Source organism: Meriones unguiculatus, chromosome 9 (genome assembly GCF_030254825.1).
Source record: "Meriones unguiculatus strain TT.TT164.6M chromosome 9, Bangor_MerUng_6.1, whole genome shotgun sequence".
In the NCBI taxonomy this organism is placed as follows: Eukaryota; Metazoa; Chordata; class Mammalia; order Rodentia; family Muridae; genus Meriones; species Meriones unguiculatus.
The window spans coordinates 11387692-11410580 of NC_083357.1; the positions used below are offsets into that span (position 1 = coordinate 11387692).

At 36.6% G+C, this 22889-nt stretch overlaps 1 protein-coding gene across 3 annotated transcripts in view; it reads left to right on the forward strand.

The window, feature by feature from the left end:
* The window catches only part of Ptpn20 (protein tyrosine phosphatase non-receptor type 20), a 123135-nt gene that overhangs the window by 12801 nt on the left and 87445 nt on the right, over nt 1–22889 (forward strand). For 2 of the 3 annotated variants that reach the window (XM_060390888.1, XM_060390887.1), the window contains exons 1-4: nt 9024–9133; nt 13671–13774; nt 17385–17479; nt 22177–22268. In XM_060390888.1, coding sequence (XP_060246871.1) covers nt 13738–13774; nt 17385–17479; nt 22177–22268 — 224 coding nt within the window. In that variant the 5' untranslated portion in view covers nt 9024–9133; nt 13671–13737. Of the gene's footprint in view, nt 1–9023; nt 9134–13670; nt 13775–17384; nt 17480–22176; nt 22269–22889 lie in introns of those variants that run through there. The other variant, XM_060390886.1, reaches the window with a different exon arrangement.

Genomic DNA, 22889 nt, shown 5'->3' on the forward strand with positions numbered 1-22889 from the left:
GATAAGATATAAGAGATCATTTCAAACTTCTTTTATCTGTTGAGGCTTTCTTTGTGGCTGGTTATATGGTCAGTTTTGGAGAAGGTTCAATGAGATGCTGAGAAGGTATATTTATTGCCTTGCACTAAACTGAAGTCCAAGTGGATAAAAGACCTCTACATAAAACTAGTCACAGTAACTATATTAGGAGAAAAAGTGGGGAAGAACTTGAACTCATCGGCACAGGAGACAGCTTCCTGAACAGAACACCAACAGATCAGGCTCTAAGGGGACCTCATGAAACTGAAAATCTATAAAGCAAAGAACACTGCCAATAGAACTAAACAACAGCCTACAGACTGGGAAAAAATCTTCACCATCCTTACAGCTGACAGAGGGCTAATATCCAGAATATATAAAGAACTCAAGAAATTAAACATCAGCAAACAAATAAGCCAATTAAAAAATGGTGTACTGAGCTAAACAGAGAATTCTCAACAGAGGAATATCAAACTGCTGAGAAGCACTTAAAGAAATTCCCAACATCCTTAGTCATCAGGGAAATGCAAAAAAAAAAAAAAAAAAAAAAAAAACAAAAAAAAACCAAAAAAACAAACAAAAAAAAAAAAACCAAAAAAACGACTGTGAGATTCTTATACCTATCAGAATGGCTAAGATAAAAAAACTTAAGTGACAGCACATGCTGGCAAGGTTATGGAGAAAGGTGAACACTCCTTTATTGCTGGAGGGAGTGCAAACCTTAGAAACACTTTGGAAATCTATCTGGTGCTTTCTCAAAATTCAGAACAGCTATACCTTAAGACTCATCTATACCACTCCTGGGCATAGTGTTCTGTCATACAACAAGCACATTTGCTCAGCTATGTTCATAGCAGCTTTATTCAGAGTAGCTAGGAACTGGAAACAACCCAGATTCTTTGAATTGTTCTCTATGTTTCTAATGTATTAATTTTAGCCCTGAGTTTGATTATTTCCAGATGTCCCTCAACTGAAGAATGGATAAAGAAAATGTCATACATCAATACAATGGTATACTATTCAGCTATTAAAAACAAGGACATCATGAAATTTGCAAGAAAATGGAAAATGGATGGATCTGGAAAAGATATCAGAAGATGGAAAGATCTCCCATGCTCATGGATCAGTAGGATTAACATAGTGAAAATGACCATCCTGCCAAAAGCAATCTAGAGATTCAGTACAATTCTCATCAAAATACCAACACAGTTCTTTACAGACTTTGAAAGAACAATTCTTAATTTCATATGGAAAAAGAAAAAAAAAAAACCCAGAATTGCTAAAACAATCCTGTACACCAACAGATTATCTAGAGTTATCCCCATCACTGATCTCAAGCTGTACTACAAAGCAATAGTAATAAAAAATGCATGATACTGGCATGGAAACAGACTGATGGGTAAATGGAATCAAATAGAAGACCTAGAAATAAACCCACACACCTATGATACTTGATTTTTGACAAAGAAGCCAACATCATACGATGGAAAAAAGATAACATTTTCAACAAGTGGTGCTGGCCTAACTGGATGTCTACATGCAGAAAAATGCAAATAGATCCATACTTATCACCCTGCACAAAACTAAAGTCCAGGTGGATCAAAGGCCTCAACATAAAACCAGACACACTAAACCTGTTAAAGAAAAAGTAGGGAAGAGCCTTGAACTCATTGGCACAGGAGACAACTTCCTGAACAGAGCACCAACAGCACAGGCTCTAAGATCAATAATCAATAAATGGGACCTCATGAAACTGAAAAGCTTCTGTAAAGCAAAGGACACTGTTGTCACAACAAAATGACAGCCTACAGACTGGGAAAGGATCTTCACCAACCCTATATCTGACAGAGGGCTAATATCCAGAATATTTAAGAACTCAAGAAGTTAAAAAACAACAAATCAAGTAATCCAATTAAAAAATGGGGTACAGAGCTAAACAGAGAATTCTTAATAGAGGAATATTGAATGGCAGAGAAACACTTAAAGACAAGCCTAACACCCTTAGTCATCAGGGAAATAAAACGACCCTGAGATTTCACCTGACACCCATCAGAATGGCTAAGATCAAAAACTCAAGTGACAACACATGCTGGAAAAAATGTGGATAAAGGGGAACCCTCCTCCATTGCTGGTGGGAATGTAAACTTGTACAACTACTTTGGAAATCAATCTGGTGCTTTCTCAGACAATGAGGAGTAGTGCTACCTCAAGATCCAGCTATACCACTCCTAGACATATATCCAAAAGATGCTCAGGAATACAAGGACACTTGCTCACCCATGTTCTTAGCAGTTTCATTAGTAATAGTCAGAATCTGACTATTACCAGATGTCCCTCAATGGAGGAATGAATACAGAAATTGTGGTATATTTACACAGTGGACTACTACTCAGCAGTTAAAAACAAGGAAATCATGAAAATTTCAGGCAAATGGGAACTAGAAAAGATCATCCTGAGTGAGGTATCCCAGAAACAGAAAGAAACACATGGTATATACTCACTTATAAGTGGATATTGGACATATAATATAGGATAAACATACTAAAATCTGTACACCTAAAGAAGCTAAGCAAGAAGGAGGACCCTGGGTAAGATGCTCAATCTTCATTCAGAAAGGCAAATGGAATGGACATCAGAAGAGGGAGAAAAGAGGGAATAGGACAGGAGCCTACCACAGAGGGCCTCTGAAAGGCTCTACCCAGCAGGGCATCGAAGCAGATGCTGAGACTCAGAACCAAACTTTGAGCAGAGTACAGGGACTCTTATAAAGGAAGGGGGAGATGAAAGGGATCAGGAGCTCCACAAGGAGAGAAACAGAACCAAAAAATCTGGGCCCAGAGTTCTTTTCTGAGTCTGATACTACAACCAAGGACCATGCATGGAGATAACCTAGAACCCCTGCACAGATGTAGCCCATGGCAGCTTAGTATCCAAGTGGGTGCCCTAGTAATGGGAACAGGGACTGTCTCTGACATGAACTCAGTGGTGGGCTCTTAAACCACCTTTCCCTGAGGGGGGAGCAGTCTTATCAGGCCACAAAGAAAGACAATGCAGACAGTCCTGATGAGACCTGATAGGCCAGGGTCAGATGGAAGAGGTGGAGGACCTCCCCTATCAGTAAATTGGTGGAGGAGCATGAGAGGAGAAAAGAGAGGGAAGGTGAGATTGGGAGGGGTGAGGAAGGGAGCTACCGCTGGGATACAAAGTGAATAAGTTGTAATTAATACAAAAATAAGTAAATTAAAAAACAAAGAGCTTGCACATTTGGCTGAGGACATTTTAAAGCAGGTATTGAGGATCCATGGTTTATCTTTGCTGCTTATAATTAAAATGCAAAGTGGGAAGGGCTAAATTCAGGAGACACTTCTTAAGCAAAAAGGAACCAACAATGTGGCTTGAAAAATTCTCAACCTATCCAGGAAATATGCTTTAGAAACAGGACCAAAGTGTGTCTTTGAGTAGATTAGGCAGACTTGCCTTCTTGGGACACTGAGTAGGTGTTGAATATTGTTAAATTACTGCTAAGAAGCAGTATTGGTCAATGTTAATATGGACATGTATGTAGGCTTTGGTACTTATGTGACAGAGGATGGCATGTGGGCTTTCTCCTTCAACCTTTATATGGCAGAATTGTATTTAGGGCTTTTAAAGAAATAGTTAGAAATTCTAGTCTTGTCCCAAACTAAACTTTATTAATTAATATTTATGAAAATGACATTAACAAGTACACAATGCATTTTTAAAAATCAAACATCCTAACTCAATACAATTAACAGACATATTCATAGTTTAATACTGTGTGCTGAGGAGTGATGGGAGGAAAATATTCTTTGTCCCTGTAGTAAAGCCATTGTGTTTCTAAAAGAGCAGAACACCTTGTACAGTAAGCACAGTAAGTATTACTGCAGGTTATAAGATTCAGCAGTTCCCATCTGAGCCAAGATGTTTTAGGCAGTATTCATTGGCCTTGCAAAGTGTGAGAGACAGCATGTGCAGTATGAATGGCATGTGTTATATGTTTAGAACCAAAGGTGCAGTGAAGTCCTGTAATGCAGGCAGTATCTGATCCATTATGATTTGATTTTGAATTACCTTTTGGTCATTGATTGCTCAGAAACTTCTTGTTGTTGCCAATTTTTCTCAGCTCACACATTCAGTTAAGCAGCCCCATATTGGGTAATAACCCACAGTTTAAGAAGCTAAATATGCCTTGTGTGATGGTGCACACCTTTAATCCCAGCATGTGGGAGGTACAGGCAGTTGGATCTCTGAGTTCAAGGCCAGCGTGGTCTATAAAGTGAGTTCCAGGACAGTCAGAACTACACAGAGAAACCTTGTCTTGAAAAGGAAGAAAGAGAAAGAAAGAAAACTGAATATTAGTGACAAGGCTAGCATTTAGGGTTGTGTGGACATAGTTTGAATACAGTGAGTGAATTTCCTCTCTCACTTTTATCTTACTTATGGAGCTGCTTTCTTGTAGTTGGGATGAAGCTCATGGTTATGTCTTTTTACCAGACTGCTGTTCTGAGGAGGCTTATATTTTAAACAGAGCCTTGGGAGAATAGGCAGGACACACAGTGCACAGAGGGGTGAGCCTCGTTGGGAGAACAGCGCTGTTTTACAGTTCTATAGGATCTGCCCTGGTTTACCTTTTTTGTTTGTTTGTTTGTTTGTTTTTTTGAGTATTATACTTTAGACATTAACTACACGTATTCATTAGCCACACATTATGAGGCATTCGTCTGGAGTCTCTCTAATAGCAGAATAAGTTGAAATTTGCCAGCTATATTTTTATACGTAAGAAATAGTAGCTCATTAATTTCTAAAACATTTTATGAGAACAGTCAGAGGCTGGCATTGCATGCAAAAATTTACAGTATAAATAAAAAGTATTTGTTCCTTTTCAGAGATGGCTGTTTCTGTGCTTACCCGGGACAATACACAGGAAGCATAGCACAGGTTTTTTTCCTCCTGTTTTCAGGCAGAAACTTAGAAGTTGGATAGCTAAACATCATCTGTTTATGAAGGTAGCAATGCATTTACCATGCTAGGCACAAACAATCCATCATTATTTACCAAGACCTCCTAGCTTCAGCTACTGTCAAGAAGGATTCATAGAAGTTAGCAAATAGTTAAATTCATGGTTAAGAGTATAAGGCAAAGTCAGCAAAAGGAGAATAGATACCGACTTTCTAGAATCTTCTCTTAGAGGAGACCTCCCCAACCCCCCATCAAAAAGCTTTGGAACCTTGAAAGTGTTTTCTGTAACAGACGTTTATTTAAGGCTTGAAGTCTAGGGGTCAGTCATGGAGGCACAAGAACTGTGTATTTTAAAACAAAGTACTCGTGCAGTTAGAACAATTAGAACTCATGCAAAAAGAACAGAGGGATAGCAATTTGCTTTCATATCTGTAATTGGGTCATAACTTTTTAAAAATGCTTTTCATTTATAACTTGACAGTTGCTTTTGTGCATTTGTTCCTATTTATTGACCTCATTTTATTGAAGCATTATATTTTTATTGCATTAAACTTAACCTTACTGAAGTATGATCTCACACAAAAATATTGGTCTTGTGAACAAATGTGATTTTCTTATTTCCTTTTTAATCTGAATTGTTTACTCTCTCCTTGTTACATTTTTTTTCCTTGATGGTATAAGAGCAGAGTATTGATGCTTAGAAGGCAGCGTCAGCTCTTTACTTTGCCCATGCTTCCCTGGTAACCATCAACACTTATCCACCTATACTGCAGAGTAATTAGTAACCTGCAGGATGCAGTATACCAGTGACATTTACTTTCACTATGAGTATACATATGTATATATATATATATATATATATATATATATATATATATATATATATATATTGAGACAGGGTCTCAGCCCGCATGGGTCTTGAACTTACTGTATAAGATTGAAATTCTACTCCTACTATCTCAAACTTCCTACATACTGAGGGTACAAGTGTGTACCATCATCACACCTGGCTTATGTAATGTTAGGGATTGAACTCGGCGCTTTGTGTAGGCTAGGCAGGTACCATGACAACTGAGCTGCATCCCTGGCTGTGGTTATTTTTGTAATTAGATAAGGCAATACCATTTATTAAAAAAAAAAACCTCCCAACTAAAACAAAAGAATCATAAAGATATGAGTCATAGCAAGTAGTATAGCTAAAAAAAATTGTATTGGAAATTTCTTTATGGGAAACAATGATTTTTTTTTTTTAAAGAAAGAACATGTGCACATGTTCTGTAGTACATCCAGAGTTTTCTTGGGGCTTCTTTCATCCTCTTCTTTTCTGGCTGGCGTAGGTTTCCCTACACCACTCTAAGTAGTCACTGTAAGTAGTAAACTTGGCATCTTTTACTCTGACTAAAGTCCATTATGAAGAGTTGGTCTTAGCATCTGAAAAGAGTGAGATAAAATGAATGTAGCATGTCAACTGAGAATCTTTTTTAAAGGTTCTTTCTTCTCAGGACCAATTTTTTGGTTTTCTACATTATCACATCTCTTGTAAGAGTTTGAGAGAAACCCTTTTGTATTTGGTCTGAATAATGATCGATCTATGATAGCCATTTTTGGAGTTTCAAGTGAGTTTATGAAGCATGCAGAAAACAGAAGTACAAGACTAGCAAATAGAAGCTGCTGAGAGAAAAGTACAAGACTAGCAAATAGAAGCTGCTGAGAGAAAGCAAAACAGCATGAAATGAGGTGCAACCTCTACAGAGACTTGGAAGCCTTACTGAGAGAGAAAAACAAAGGTTTTTCTCTTGATCAAATCAGGCACATGCGGTAGCCAGCAGAGATGAAAGAAGAAGTAGACATACTGAAGCTTCCATTTGAGAGGTCAATGAGCAGAACATCTCCATGGATGAGCTGGCTTCCTGTCACCACTGAAGGCATTTTTATAGTCAGGATAAACAGTAGTAGACTCTGCTAGAAATGGCTTACCTTCTCGTTCTTCTCCAGAGCACAATACTTTGAAGGCACTTAGCTGCATGTGGTTAAAAGCTGCTTGTAAAGCAAAATCTCCCAGGGCACTCCACAGTCTGAAAAAGCACTGTTTTACACAATATGTAAAACGTAGAAGAGGTGTATGTAAACTGGTCCCAATAGTGGTGAGTTGAATGATCTCGCAATATTAATGTTCATTACTAAAGCTACAGCTCAAAAATGAATTAAATGTTCCACACAATATTTTTTTGTGTATTCATATAGTTTGATTTTTGTATTTCTATAGGATTATCTCTGACTTACTGCACTGGAGCTTGCCAAAATCTCAGAAATGGATGTCACTTTTTGAATGAAATTCCCAATGGTAACTTCATTGTCACTATGAATAGTCTATTTATAATATTCAGCTATTCTAGAAACATTTTTTTAAAAGATGTAAAACATTGTTTGGATGTATTGTTGACTTATAGATGTGGAACTAGTGATTACTGGGCATAGATTAATAAAAATTTCATTCTACTTATTTGTGTTCTAGAGAGTTTTAATTTATATATATTTATATAAAGAGAACAAATCACTGGATTTGAGTTATTCACACATTTATTTTATGGGTTGTCAGGTACGGCATATTTAAACTCTGATAGTTAAATAAGAAATTAGGTATCTGCTTACCAAGCAATATTTAGAACTTAACTGACAAAATTCCAAGGGGAATTAATTTTAATTAAAAATGAGCGGTTGAATATATTTTTAAATATGTAGTTGGAAGGACAATGGGTTGATGTCATTCTCAGAGGTTCTTAGCACAAAGGCTCAGCATCTCAGCTCTGCCTCTAGGAGTGCTCCTCAGGTAAGTCCTTTGCCTCACTACCAGTCATAAGGCTTCTGTTAGCTTTCTTCTATAACAACAATATTTTCTTTTTTCTGTATTAAAGTAGTATTTCTAAGAAATTAAAACTGCAACTCATATAAATTTGAAATTACATCTAAAATCTTGTTAAGTTTATTAATTACTGAAGGAACTAGGAAGATGGCAAAGGTAGTTCTGAGACAGTTTGAAGATCTAGATTCACACTGGAATTTTGAACTAAGGTTAGAGTGAGTGCTAGTTACATTTAAAACATTAGTTAGTGATTAACACACTGGTGAATTCTGGTCTCTGGTTTTATCTTTTCTAACAAAGTATTTGTATCACTACTAAACAAAAGTATAAAGGTTACTTATACAAGTTCAGTAAATCTAGAGAATGAAATAAGAAGCTACTGAATAGATTATAACTTCTCCACATAAATAATCGTTGGTTTAGTTTGTCATCACGAGACATTGGAAGGATATTCCACGTGCCTTTTTGCCTTATTTTAAGTATATTTCTTAATATATTATCTCTTTTAAAATATTTTTATATCAAGGCATTCAGTTAAATTCAGATTAATTCATTTTCAGGTAGCTGATGAAAAAGTGTCTTATAGATTTGGAACTAGTGATTACTGGGCATAGATTAATAAAGATTTCATTCTACTTATTTGTGTTCTAGAGAGTTTTAATTTATATATATTTATATAAAGAGAACAAATCACTGGATTTGAGTTATTCACACATTTAATATCCCAGAATTTGAGATGCTGAGGCAGGGAGCTTTAAGTTCAAGGTTACAAAGTGAATTTCATGGAAGCTCACAAAAAATTGGTTATAGAAAAAAATATATGTATATATGGCTTCAGCCAATGAAAAATGAAACATGATCTTATGGTGCAACTATGGCAACAATTATGAAGTAAAAATATATTCATATGAGGACTTTTTATAGATTGAATGAACACAGACAGCTGAATAACAGGCTTTGCACCTAATTCTTTTTATTTTATATTGAATTCCCAGTGCCTAATTAACATAGAGATGGAATTTAAAGAATTTAGTGCCCTTTGACAATTACTGAATTAATAATTCAAGTGTGAAAATCCCAGTTGTCTAATAGAAAACCCTTTGCTTCATGTATTTGATTAGGAGCGCTCCAATGGTGTGCTGGTTCCTGGACACTAACTAGAGCTGCCTGACTCCAGGAATTAAGGCTCAGTATCTGCAGAAGCCTTTTGCCCATCTTATTCTGGCTATGGGGACAACATGTCTTCACCTAGGCAGGCTAGAAAAGAGTCTGGTAGGTTATCATGCATTCTGTACCTAGATGAACTTGGGGATAGAAGCAACGGGTGCTGTGCCTCTCATGCTGTAGCCATAAATAGGGACTGACTCACAGTTGTTAGCCTGCAGAGGCCAACAACTCTAGGAGTGCCCATCTAAGATGCCATCATCTGCAAAGTACTAAGGAGTCCATTCTAGTATGACTTCTTTCAAATAACTTTTTTTGTTTGTTTATCACAAACCAAGTTTATTGCATAGAATTTGTGAAAACCACAACCACCACCCCACCCAAACACACACACACACACACACACACACACACACACAAACATGCAAACACACACACAGAGAAGATAATGAAACTGACCCTTACAAAGCTAGGCTTATTTTTACTTTTTTCTTAGATATGAGTTCAGGGTCTACACATTTCTAAAGCCTTGGTAAATGATACAGATGTTACCTGTCTCTCAACTAGCCTGTATTATCATTCTCGAGCCTCAGTCAGTAGCTTGCCATAATTTTCTGTTTTTGTTTAGCCTAGGCCGGCCATTGTGCAATGGCCTGGAATTGGCAGTTCTCCTGTCTCAGCCTCCCAGTTGCTGAAGTTGTGGACATGTAGCATCATACCCAGCTTTGGCCGTTGCTTTTAGTATTCCTCTTTTATTCTTTCTGTGTCTAACTTCTATTTACTTTTCTCCGGTCTTGGTCCACACTAAATTCTCCCATTCTTCTGGGGCGTCCCTACTAATGGTCGTTGTGAATTGTGAGATAGCCTCTATAATGAAGTTGATGAATATATCCAGTACTTTATATAACCAGCTTTTTTGTGTGTGTAGTAAGAACATTTAAGATCTGCACTTATAACAAATCTGAAGTGACAGTATTATTAAACACAGAAGTAGCGCTGTACATTAGACCTTCAGAACTTATTCATTTTACGGGATACTTTGTATCAGTTTCCCAACAGCACCCCACTTGCCTCTGATAATTGTCATTCTGTTCTCTGCTTCTATGCATTTGGATTTGAGTTCCATTTATAATTGAGATAATTCAGTTTTGTGTTTCTGTATCTGGTTTATTTTACTTAGCACAATGTCCTCTAGGCTTAACCACGCTGTTATAAATGACAGAATTTCCTTCTTTTATGATAAATATCAGATGATATTTAGGTTTACAATATTTTATTTAACCATCTCTTCTTTGGCAGGCAGTGAGGTTGGTTCACATCTTGGCTGTTGAGCGTGATGCTGTAGCGATCACAGAAATGTATATGTTTTTTAAAGATATTTCATTCGAGTACAACGCACCTAGCCGCAGGATTTTTGGTCTTTATGAAAGTTCTAAGTTTGTATGAAAACACCATGCTGTTTCTCTAACAGGTGTTTTCCAATCTGTAGCCTTACTAACAGCTAACAGTGTATAACTGAAGCTTTTCTCAGCATCCTTGTTAACACTTGTTATCTTTTGTCTTTTTGGTAGTAGTACTCTCAACAGGTGTGTGGTCATATTCATGGTGCTTTCGACTTTCATTTTCCTACTAATCACTGATGTTGAACACCTTCTCATAATCTGATGACTATTTTTATTTCTTCTTTGTATAGATGTCTATTTTTTCTCTTTACCCATGTTAGAATCAGGTTTTTTTTTTTTTTTTGAGTTGTTGAATTTTTTGTATTCATTCTGTTGTTTCTTTTCCTTTGTGGGTACTCTAATTTGATGATTATTTTTTGCCTCTTTTACGTGTGGTGTCATAGCAAAAACTCATTACTCAAGACAGCTTCAGGAATTTTTCCCTCTAGAGGTTTTATAGTCTTGGTCTTATATTTTAAGATTTAATATAAAAATTAAATTTATTTTATTAATTTCAGTTTATTCACTTTGTATCCCAGCTGTAGCCCCTCCCACATCCCTTCCCAATTCCACCCTCCCTCACTCTTCTTCTCCTATGCCCCTCCCCTAGTCCATTGATAGGGGAGGTCCTCCTCCCCTTCCATCTGACCCTAGCCTATCAGGTCTCATCAGGACTGGCTTCATTGTCTTCCTCTGTGGACTGGTAAGGCTGTTCCCCCTTCAATGTCCATCCTGTTTGCCTTTCTGAATAAATATTGAGCATCTTACCCAGGGTTTTCCTTCTTGTTTAGCTTCCTTAGGTGTACAGATTTTAGTATGATTATCCTATATTATATGTCTAATATCCACTTATAAGTGAGTATATACCATGAGTGTCTTTCTGCTTATGAGTACCACACTCAAGATGATCTTTTCTAGATCCCACCATTTGCTTGCAAATTTCATGATTTCCTTGTTTTTAATTGCTGAGTGGTATTCCATTGTGTAAATGTCCCACAATTTCTGTATCCATTCCTCCGTTGAGGGACATCTGGGTTATTTCCAGCTTCTGGCTCTTACAAATAAAGCTTCTACGAATATGGTTGAGCAAGTGTACTTGTATTCTTGAGCATTTTTTGGATATATGCCTAGGAGTGGTATAGCTGGATCTTGAGGTAGCACTATTCCTCATTGTCTGAGAAAGCACCAGATTGATTTCCAAAGTAGTTGTACGAATTTACATTCCCGCCAGCAATGGAGTAGGGTTCCTCTTTCTCCACATCCTCTCCAGTAGGTGTTGTCACTTGAGTTTTTGATCTTAGCCAATCTGATGGGTGTAAGGTGAAATCTCAGGGTCGTTTTGATTTTTATTTGCCTGATGACTAAGGACGTTGAGCATTTCTTAAAGTGTTTCTCTGCCATTCGATGTTCCTCTATTGAGAATTCTCTGTTTATCTCTATATCCCTATTTTTAAATTGTATTACTTGATTTGTTTCTGTTTAATTTCTTAAGTTCTTTATATATTCTGGAAATTAGCCCTCTGTCAGATATAGGATTGGTGAAGATCCTTTCCCAATCTGTAGGCTCTCATTTTGTTCTGATGACAGTGTCCTTTGTTTTACAGAAGCTTTTCAGTTTCATGAGGTCCCATTTATTGCTTGTTGATCTTAGAGCCTGTGCTGTTGGTGTTCTGTTCAGGAAGTTGTCTCCTGTGCCAGTGATTTCAAGACTCTTCCCAACTTTTTCCTCTAACAGGCTTAGTATGTCTGTTTCAGATTCAATGAAATTCCTATCAAATTACCAACAATTTTTTTCTTTTTTTTAAATTATTAATTACACTTTATTCACTTTGTATCCCCCCCAAAACCCCTCTCTCCTCCCATCCCAGTCTCACCTTCCCTCCCCCTTCTCCACACATGCCCTTCCCCTTCCCAAGTCTACCGATAGGGGAGGTCTTCCTCTCCTTCCTTCTGATCCTAGTCTATCAGATCTCATCAGGAGTGGCTGTATTGTCTTCCTCTGTGGCCTGGTAAGGTTGCTCCCCTTTCAGGGGGAGGTGATCAGAGAGCAGGCCAATCAGTTCATTACAAAGGCAGTACCTGTTCTTATTACTATGGAACCTACTTGGACACTGAACTGCCATGGGCTACATCTGTGCAGGGGTTCTAGGTTATCTCCATGCCTGGTACTTGGTTGGAGTATGAGTCTCAGGAAAGACCCCTGTGCTCAGATTTTTTTTTTTTTTGGTTCTATTGCTCTCCTTGTGGAGCTCCTGTCCTTTCCAGATCTTACTATTTCCCACTTCTTTCATAAGATTCCATGCACTCTGCCCAAAAGTCTCAACTTTGTATGGAATAACAAGAAATTCAGAATCACTAAAACAATCCTCCACAATGAAAGATCTTCTGGAGGTCTTTTATTCCCTGATCTCAAGCTGCACTATAGAGCAACAGTAATAAAAACTGCATGGCACTAGCATAGAAATAGAATGTTAAATCTATGGAATTGAATAGAAGACCCAAAAATAAACCCACACTCTTATGGACACCTGATTTTTGACAAAGATGCCAAAACCATACAATTTAAAAAAACATGACATCTTCAACAAATGGTGTTGGTCTAACTGGATATCTACATGTAGAGAAATGCAAATAGATCCATACTCATCACCCTGCACAAAACTAAAGTCCAAGTGGATCAAAGACTTCAATATAAAACAGACACACTAAACCTGGATGCTGCTGCTTTTTTTTTTTTTAAACTAACTGTAGACCAGGCTGTCCTCAAACTCACAAAGATCTGCCTTCCTCTTACTCCCTGCTTTTTTAAAATTTATTTAGATTTTATAGAACTATTTAATTGTTTACCTTGATTTAACTTTGGTAAGTGGAATCTATCAAGAAAATGGGACGTTTTATTTAGATTTTTTAAATTTTGTGAAGTACAGGCTTTTGAAATAAGACCCAATGATTTCTTCAGTGTCTGCAGTTATGTTCCCCTTTTCATTTCTGATTTTGTTGATTTGGATAGTGTCTCTCTGCCTTTTAGTTAATTTGGCTATGGGTTTGTCTATCTTTTTTTGTTTTCTCGAAGAACCAGCTCTTGTTTTAGTTGATTCTTCATATTGTTCTCTTTGTTTCTAATTTATTGATTTCAGCCATGAATTTGATCAATTCCTGCCATCTACTGCTCTTAGGTATGTTTGCTTCTTTTTGTTCTACAGCTTTGTCTTGAGCTGTTAAGTTGCTATTTTGAGAACTCTCCAATTTCTTTCTGAAGGCACTTCATCTATGAACTTCCCTGTTAGCACTGCTTTCTTTGTGTCCGGTAAGTTTGCATGAGTGTGACTTCATTTTCATTGAATTTTAGGAAGTCTATAATTTATTTATTTCTTCCCTGCCCTGGTGGTCATTTTAGGCTTCCCGTTTTTTCTGTTGTTGTTGAAATACAACTTTAATCCATGGTGATCTGGTAAGATATAAGGAGTTACTTCAATATTCTCGTATTGGTTGAAACTTGCTTTGTGACTATATGGTCAGTTTTGGTAAAGGTTCCATGACGTGCTGATAAGGAATATTCTTTTGTGTTTGGGTGAAACATTGTATAGATACATGTTAGGTCCATTTGATTTAGGCATCTTTTAGTTTAATTACTTTTCTGTTTTCTGTCTTGATGACCTGTCAATTGGTGAGATTGGGGTATTGATGTCTCCCACTGTTAATATATGGGGTTCAATGTGTGATTTAAGCTTTAGTAATGTTTCTTTTATAAATGTGGGTGCCCTTGTATTTGGGGCATAGATGTTAAGATCTGTCCTCTTGATAGATTTTTTTTTAAGAGTATGAAGGGTACTTCTCCATCTCTTTTGATTAATTTTGTTTGAAAGTCTTTTATTAGATATTAAAATGGCTACTCCAGCTTGGGTTTGTTTGCTTGGAAAACTTCTTTTCAGCTTTTTACTTTGATATAATGTCTAAGTTTGTTGCAGAGGTGTGTTTCTCATATTCAGCAGAATGATGGGTCCTGTCTAGGTATCCATTCTATTAGCTTGTATTCTTTTATTGGAGAATTGAGTCCAGTGTTGTTGAGAGATATTAATGGCCAATGGTTGTTAGTTCCTGCTATTTTGATGTTGGTAATGGTACTCTGTGTTTGTGTGTGGGGGGGGCATTTGTGTGTATTTCTCTTTTGGTTTTGCTGCAATGAAGCTATTTATTTCCTGTGTTTTCTTGGGTGTAGTTGACCTTATTGTGCTGTAGTTTTCCTTCTAGTATCTTCTCTAGGGCTGGATTTGTGCATTGATCTTATTTAAATTTGGTTTTGTCATGGAATATCTCATTTTTTTTCCATCTATGGTGATGAAAACTAGTATGATGAAAATTTTACTAGGCACGGTAATCTGGGCTGACATCCGTGGTCTCTTAGGATCTGCCCAGGCCCTTCTGGCTTTTAAGAGTCTCTTGATAAGTCAGGTGTGATTCTGATAGTTCTGCTTTTATATGTTACTTTGCCTCCTTCCCTTACAGCCTTTAATAATATTTCTTTGTTCTTTATGTTTAGTATTTTGATTATTATGTGCTGGGAGGATTTTTTTAATTTTAATTTTTTTTTAATATTAGTTACAGTTTGTTAACTTTGTATCCCTACTGTATCCCACTCCCTCTTTCCCTCCCAATCCCACCCTCCTACCTTCATCATCTTCCTGCCCCTTTCCAAGTCCACTGATTAGGGAGAACCTCTTCCCCTTACATCTGATACTGGTTTATTAGGTGTCTTCAGGACTGGCTGCAAAGTCCTCCTCTGTGGCCTAGCAAGGCTGCTCCTTCCTGGGGGGGAGTGTCAAAGAGCCCGCCATCGAGTTCATGTCAGAAACAGTCCCTGTTCCCCTTATTAGGGTACCCACTTGGATACTGAGCTACCAAGGGCTACATCTGAACAGGGGCTCTAGGGAGGATTTTTTTTATGGTCTTAATTTATTTGGTGTTCTATGAGATTCTTGTATGTTTATAGGCATTTCTTTCTTTAGGTTGGGGAAATTTTCTTCTATGATTTTGTTGAAAATATTTCTGGTCCTTGGAGCCAGGAATCTCCTCTTTCTACTATTTCTATTATTTTTAGTCTTCATCTTTTCATACTGTCCCTGATTTCTTGGTTGTTTTGCGTCAGGAACATTTTATATTTAACATTTTTTTTCAATTGCATCTTGTACACCTGAGATTCTCCCCTCTATATCTTGTATTCTGTTGGTGATGCTTATGTTTGTAGTTCCTGTTCTCTTCCTTAAATTTTCCATCTCCATGATTACCTCAGTTTGTATTTTCTTTATTGTTTCTATTTCAATTTTCAGATCTTTAACCATTTTATTCATTTCCCTCACCTGTTTGATTGTGTTTTCCTTAAGGTATTTCTTTAAGTTATTTACTCCGCTTTAAAGACCTCTATTGTATTTTCCTGTATTTCTTTAAGGGATTTATTTATTTCCTCTTTAAAGGCTTCTGTTATCTTTATAAGAATAGATTTAAGGTCATTTTCTTGTGTTTCAGCTGTGTTAGGATATCTAGGGCTTACTGTAGTAGTGTAGCTGGGTTCTGGCTGAGCCATATTACTATGGTTCTTATTGATTGTGTTCGTATGCTGGCCTTTAGCCGTCTGGTTGTCTCTGTTGTTGTCTGTGTGTTTCTGATGCCCACAAAACTCTTCAGGAAGTCAGGTAGAGCCTTGGGCCAGATGCTGGATTATTCTGGGTCCTGGGAGCCCTACTCGAGAAGGTGGGTATAGCTATGGGCCTGAGGCTGGAACTCAGGGAATAGCCACAGTTCTTTTCTGCTGGCTGTGTCTGCTTAGACCCTCAGGCAGGGGATTGAGGTATGGGGGGGAATCCTGGGGTCCAGTGTGGCGGTCTCCTTAGGAAGGCTTGGTGAGCCCTGGGCTTTAGGCGGGCCTAGCTTTTCCTTCTTGCTCAAGATTGCTTGGTCTTTTCAGGATCCTTTGTTATTACTACCTTAGGGGTGCAATCTAGGCTCTGTGTATAGGACAGTCGTGTCCTGACTTTGCAGCTCCAACTCTAGAAATTCTTCTGCTCCCAGGCTTCTTTATACTCAGACAGACCAGGTGGCCACTTCCTTTCTTTTGTGATATGCTTAACACATTAATTATTCTCTGCTTTCCCCTTTTAGTATAGGCATACTACGGACTGCATATTTATAGCTTTTATTTTGTTGAATTACTGCTTTAGAATAAATTACTGCTAAAGAATAAATACGTAGGATTGGGAAACTTAACAGTGGATCTGGATGTTTTTTTTTTTTCCTATTGCTGTATCATTTTCTAGAATAGGTTATACGCACTTTACCAGCAGTATGCCATTTACACTGTAAAATCCACCAGCATTTGTGGAACCATGGCAAAAATAGATGTTACCAATTTGTTGTATGACCACCACCATGAGTTTCCTTTGGTTTTTCATTTCTCAAATATCTAGGATTGGTTTAGCTCATTTTTTTTGAGACATTGTCTCTCTGTTATGTATTATTGACTGTCTTGGAACTCACTGTGTAGACTATGCTGGCCATAATTCATAGATATCCTCCTGCCTCATAGACTCTGAAATACAGAATACTTTTATTTTATAGCTCTCAATGCATAGGTTCTATAGGTTGTTTATATTTAAAGTTTACCTGAAGAATATTTTCTTGACTAATATGGCAATTAAGAAAAAAGGAATTACTTAGAAATCAGCTTCTTAAGTATAATATTGAGAAACAAAATACTCTTTATGCTGGTTTTTCAAAGCAGGGGGAAGAAATTATTCTAAGAGATAAAGATAAGATGATTTGAAAAGTAGGTGAGTTTCCCCTATATAGCTTGATTTTTCTCATTAGGACTTCAACTTCTTTGTGCTTCTCATTTGATCAATTTTTTGTATCTCTTTGTTCAGGAAGAGTTAATGATTCAAAAGAGGATAATTCAGATGACCTGAATTTCCAGAACACTTCGCCTTCATCAAGTCAGAAAAATACACCTACAACAGAGGTAAAACTAAAAGGGCAGGGTCTCTGCTAATTGATGGTGGTAGAGCTAAGTCAGATCATTGACGTAGCTCTTTTAGGGATAGGTGTGTATTTCCTTTTTCTTACCACAGTTATTTCTTAATTGCAAAGAATATTTTTTTATATTAAGCATGACCAAAATAGGGATTGAAAAGACTGTAGGGCTTTGTTTTTGTTAATCTGAAGGAAAATACTTTCATTGCTATTCTCGAAATGAAATTTTATTTGTTTTGACAGTAATGCTATTTTGTGTTACTAATAGATATAAAAATCTCATGAAGTGTGAAGCACACTTAGATACATTGATAATATTTGTATTGAGAGGAATTATATATCGTAATGTCTTCAAATTATGGAAGGGCAAGGTTGTAAAGAAGCCTTACCATACTGCCTTTTTTGAGAAGCAGCTTAGGGATATAGCACAAGAAGGGAAGTATATTTTAAGCTTATTGGTGCTTTGCACTTTTTTTTTTCTTTGAGACAGGGTCTTGTTAGAGAGTTGAGGCTTGTGTTTATCTTATAATCCTGTTCCTTCAGCTGGTATCACAGATGTGTGTCACCATGCCCCGTTGTATTGTATTTTTCTCTTATCCAATTAACTGGAGCTTGGGGACTTCAATGCTACTGCTGTCCTTACATTCACTCCCAGAAGGTCCAGCAGTACTAGCTCCTTGACTGAACTTCTGCTTCCTCCTAAGACTTGCAAGAGTGCTGCTTTAAGAAGAGTGTAGCTTGGTTGTAGTCTTCTGTCTACCCTGCTCTTTTGTGTGGTGGACACATCAAGGTTATCAGGCTTGGGGTCTCCAGCTTAGTGAAGTGTTTGAATTGTTAGTCCACAGAATGTTTTTTTTTTCTGCAAAAAAGATGATTTGAAAGTGAGCAACTTCATAGAATGTCCCAAGGAGCTCTTTTATTAGCACATATTAATTATATAGAGTAATGGGTTTTATTATGACATTTTCATGCATTGTATAATGAATTTTGATCATGTTGTATCCCTGGGCCTTTTCTTCACTAGTTGGAAACTTAGCTGGGTGGGATTTTTCCAAGGCAACTCCTCATTGTTTCAGTGCAGATTAGGTCTCTCCTAAATGACAGTAATATCCTTAGCAATTACATTCTCTTTTCTGTCTTATGCCTTGATGCCACATTAAGCTTTCTGGTGTTACTTTTTCCTTTCTAAACTGTACATTTTGTATTTTCTCTGCCCTCCTTGCTCTTTTTCATTATAGACCTCTATATAAGAGTAATCACTAATAACCACTCCATAGACTCGATGTTATTCAGGCTTTAAGTTTTCCTGGGCAAGTAGATCAGTCCTTTACTTTTAAATTTAGTCTTAGGCAAGGTCTTAGAGACATGGGCAGAAGACAGCTAGATTCTTTGTCCAAATATTAAGAAATTCCCTTTAGCCCAGTTGTTAATACAGTGTTTGTTCTCCTCTGAAACCCCTTGAGCTGGGCCTCCACCCTCTGCATTATTCTCAGCACTGTTGCCTCTCAGGCTCCTACTAGAACAGCCTGTTAATCTGTTTACAGCATTCAACTTCTCTTCTAGTCCAAAGTTTCAAAGTCTTCCACATTTTCCAAAAGTCAGCATGGTTAGTTTCTTCACAGAAACACTCCACTCTAGTACCAACTTCTGTATTTTGTTGCCATGTTAAAACACTATAATAGAAGGCAACTTAAGGTATTTATTTTGCTTAAATAAATATATATGCCCATAATGGTGGTAAAGGTGTATTAACAGGAGGCCAAGAGATCACTATCAACTTTACACACAGTAAACAGAAAGCAAACTGCAAAGTTGGCTGAGGCCATAAACTCTCCAGTACCAGCAAGGCTCTGTGTCCCAAAAGTTGCATAACCTCCCCTGATAGCACCATCTGCTGGAGACCAAGTATTCACATGTTTGAGCCCATGGGAGGCATTTCTTACTCAACAACCACACCAACAACCATTTAACAACTAATAGATCCTCATGGAGGGGTAGGACCTTGTGAAGCTCATGGCCCTAGTTCAGGTTAACTGCCTAAATTCCTCAGGGAAGAGTGGGCTTTGTTATAACATCCTCCTCCTAAGACAGGATACCAAGTGTCCAATCTTGTGCAAGTTAGCATAGTTGCTATGAGTTAAAGAGTGCCATGTCTGTGTCATGACCAGGACACAGTGTTCTACATTACTTTATCTTTTGGTTCTTATATTCTTTTCTGCCCTGTCTACTACAATGTTCCCCAAGTCACATTGTGATATAAATGCCCCACTTATGGCTAAATAGTCAACAGTAACTTACTCTTAGCACTTTGTCCTATGATGAGTCTCTGCTGTTCTTATTGCCCATTAAAAAAAAAGCTTCTCTGCCCAAATACAACAGCAATATATAGGAACAATCCGATGTGAATAAACGTAGTTGTTGAGAAGGTAATTTAATGAACACATTGTATACATTTATCAAAGCAATAGCTATAGCTTCCTTAGTAGGGTTTTGACCAGGTTTATGAAAACAGAATTTGCTCCTATGGAATAGGCCTTAGTTCTAATCAGAAAGGAGTTGGCTACCCCTAGAACAGACTTGCCACTATTGTACCAGTGGACAAATCTTGCCTGAGCATTCAGAAGTATCACATTCAGTGTCTGTGGCTCTGCATGACACCCCCTAGCACCTCTCCACTATGCTTTTCCGGAACTACGAGGGATCCCCAGCAGGTAGCTTCCATCTCAGTTAGAGCTTAATTTATGTGTGTCTCACAACCAGAGCATTTAGTGTCCTCAGCAAGAGGATTTTACCGTCTAGTTGTAGGGAGCAACCAACCACAGTGTCAATTGCCTGTATTGTTTTAGAGGTCTCAGGAGCTTCCCTGAACGAAATCTTTTAGGGAAATAACCCGGCCCTGGCACTGGGATCCTCCTTTAAAAAACTGTAGTTTCTGGGATCAGTTTTAGCCACCCATACAGAATACCTCTGCTTAAACTCTTGATATTTTAAAATTTTTTATTTTAAAAAATTAGCTTTATATAACCTTATTTGATTCATGTGTACATTTTTATTTTGAAATAGGGTCCCTTATGTAGCATAGGCTGACTTTGAACTCATGATTCTCCTGCCTCATCCTCCTGTGTACTAGAATTATAGGCATGTAACACCATGTTCAACTTGCTTCCTTTCTAAAATGGAAGGTATTTTATGAGTCAATTTTTGTGTATCTTGTCCAATTTTATGACATTGTCTATCTAGGAAGAATTTCTGTATGTTTCCTAATTCTAAATAGTTTTTCAAGACATTCCTGAATGGCTTCTGGAATCTGTAAGGGGAAATAAACATTTTTTTTAACCAGAATTTATTTAACATATATTTCAAAAGGCAATTTGATAGTGTAACTACTTAATTTACTTTTGAGTATCATATTGTATCTTAGGAATTGTTTATAGACTTGCAAATTTTATATTAGAAGATTGTTAAAGTTTTGTCTGTTTCTTATTTTAGTTATGAAGAAACTGAGACCTAGGAAGGTGAAGTAATTGGGCCATGACTACATGGCTCTTCAGAAACACAGAGAGAAAAGACCTTACCTCCTAATATTATTATTTTTACTTTGTTCAGCAAGGGTATACAGTGTAGAAAAACTTATGTTCTTCAGAAAAAAATTACCCAACCCTTTCTTTAATTTGCTATTAATTTAATTTATTGATTGTTGCCAAAAGACCTGGTATCTTTTATAATATACTGTATTTCTTCTTGTTCTTCATATTGTTAGCTAATCTCATTTCATTCAACCAGAGATATGATAGAACCTTTAGTTTGAATTGGAGCCACATAGAATAGTTTGTTTTAAAATATTTTTAAAGATGTATTTATTTTGTTTTACGTATATAGATATTTTGCCTGCTTGTATGTATGTGATCTATGTGTATGGTTTGTTTCCATGGATGTCAGAAGGGGGTGTTGAATCAACTAGAATGGAACTGGAGTTACAGATGGTTGTAAACTGCCAGATGGGTTCTGGGAACTGAACCTGGGTCTTCTGAATGAACAACAGGTGTTCTTAACCTCTGAGTCATCTCAGCAGCCCCTAGAATAGTTTGTTTCTTTGAAAATGTGATTGTATTGATTTTGAAGTGTGATGTGCTTTTTATTCATCTAATTAAATTCAGTGTTGTTTACCACTGAACCAGGTACAATTCATAATGTTGCAAGTATATGAAAGAAGAGTAACATTTTTCCTCAGGCAGTGCAAGATTTCATGGTGAAGACACACGTAGAAGTACTGAGCTTAGCTTGTGGAAGTACTAATATAAAGATGAATGTAGTGCTAAGAATTTTATATTCACAGCAAACAATGTCATAAGCACTTACAGAAATATCTTTTAGCTTGTAACCAATATTTTTAAACAAAGCTAATATTTATTGGTTTTAGATAACTTGAGTATTCAATGTATATTATTTGTATTTATGTAGCACTCTGCACTCTTTTGGAAAACTGGAAAATATTTACTAAGTCAATGTATGTTTCCAGTGATTTTTTTGAGCGTTATCTATGTGATTTACATAATAACTATGTGATTATGACTTTAATTCCATCATTAAAGATCTTATTACTCTTAAGTCTGTATCAATCATATTTCTTTTAAATAATTTTCCTAACATTCTGCATGTAATTTGTTTCCTTTTTCATGACTATAGGTTTTTGAAAATAATTCAGAGAAGGTAAAATCCTCCAATCTAACATTCTTAAGAAAGAATCATGACTTACTTTTTCAGGTACCTCGAGAAAGGTAAAAAAAATATATTTATTTTAGTGAGTTTTCTGTTTACTCTCTTCACATTTATACTTGTTCCTCTAAGTGGAGATAATGGTCAATGATCCTTAAGAACTGACTATTTTCTCATGATGCAATTCTTTTCTAAACCTGATTTATCTTTCTTAGAAATATGTTTTATTTATTATATCATAAATGTTATATTGACAAGAAAAAGAAATTCTCAAAAGATCTATTATCTGTGTTATTTTTAGTATCTATATTATGTCAATAGATACAAAACTGTTATAAATGTGTGTAGAGTTTCTGGAGGGGAGAGTGTTTTTGAGGTAGCATAAAACACAGTACATATTCTGATTTGTTAAACAGTTGACCTGCTTTCAGAAAGAAAATTTTATTTTTAATTAATGGTACTACTAGAATAGTGAATTCTTAGTACTGTGTCTGAAAAAAATCAAAGAACTAGAAGAAAGTACATCTCTCTTTCAAAAACAAAAGAGTGAGAGTTTTATAAAACATGTTTATAAAATGTCCCATCTTAGGTATTATGTATTAAATCAAAACCTACTTGATTAGACTATTTCAGAGAGATTTATCAATAACATTAGCTATACTCACTAGAATAGTATTGTCTAA